The sequence below is a fragment of the Panthera uncia genome, chromosome C2 (assembly GCF_023721935.1).
Source record: "Panthera uncia isolate 11264 chromosome C2, Puncia_PCG_1.0, whole genome shotgun sequence".
Lineage (NCBI taxonomy): Eukaryota > Metazoa > Chordata > Mammalia > Carnivora > Felidae > Panthera > Panthera uncia.
The window spans coordinates 3,711,357-3,711,866 of NC_064810.1; the positions used below are offsets into that span (position 1 = coordinate 3,711,357).

Sequence of the window (510 nt, forward strand, 5' to 3'; positions counted from 1 at the left end):
GCGAGCCCTGCCGGCCGCGCGCTCATGTCCTAGGCTCGCCGCCCGCGGGCCCTGCACCCCGGCCGGGGGGAGCTGCCCTGGGAAGTTGGGGCCAGGCGCGCCGGGTATGCGCCATCACCATGTCCCGCCTGGGCTGGTGGCTCGGTGAGGTCCAGTGGCTGCTCTTGGTGTCGCTCTTCGTCGTGGCCCTGGGCACGGTGGGCCTGTACCTGGCGCAGTGGGCGCTGGCCAGGGCGCGACCCCGGCCCCCGCGGCGGGCTGCCGAGCCTGGCGAGGGCCGGCGCCCCGAGTCGGACGCGCTGCTCGCCTGGATCCTGACGCTGAACAGCTGGAGGAACCAGTGGCAGGCCGCCTGGGTGACCGCCCTGAATGATGAGGCCGAACGGAAAGGGGTGAGTTGTCTGCGAGGGCGGCTCGTGGCCGCGGGGCTGGTGGCCGGGTGCCGGCGGTCGCGGCAGCGCTCTGCCCTGGAGCCTCGCCACAGCCCCGGCCTGATGCAAGTGAGCCCCC

General features: G+C 74.9%; 1 protein-coding gene across 1 annotated transcript in view; it reads left to right on the forward strand.

Moving 5' to 3' along the window:
• Positions 1-6: 6 nt before the first annotated feature.
• C2CD2 (C2 calcium dependent domain containing 2) overlaps positions 7-510 on the forward strand; it is a 48,422-nt gene continuing 47,918 nt past the window's right edge. The window contains exon 1 of the mRNA XM_049627833.1: positions 7-392. Coding sequence (XP_049483790.1) covers positions 120-392 — 273 coding nt within the window. The 5' untranslated portion in view covers positions 7-119. The remainder of the gene's footprint in view (positions 393-510) is intronic.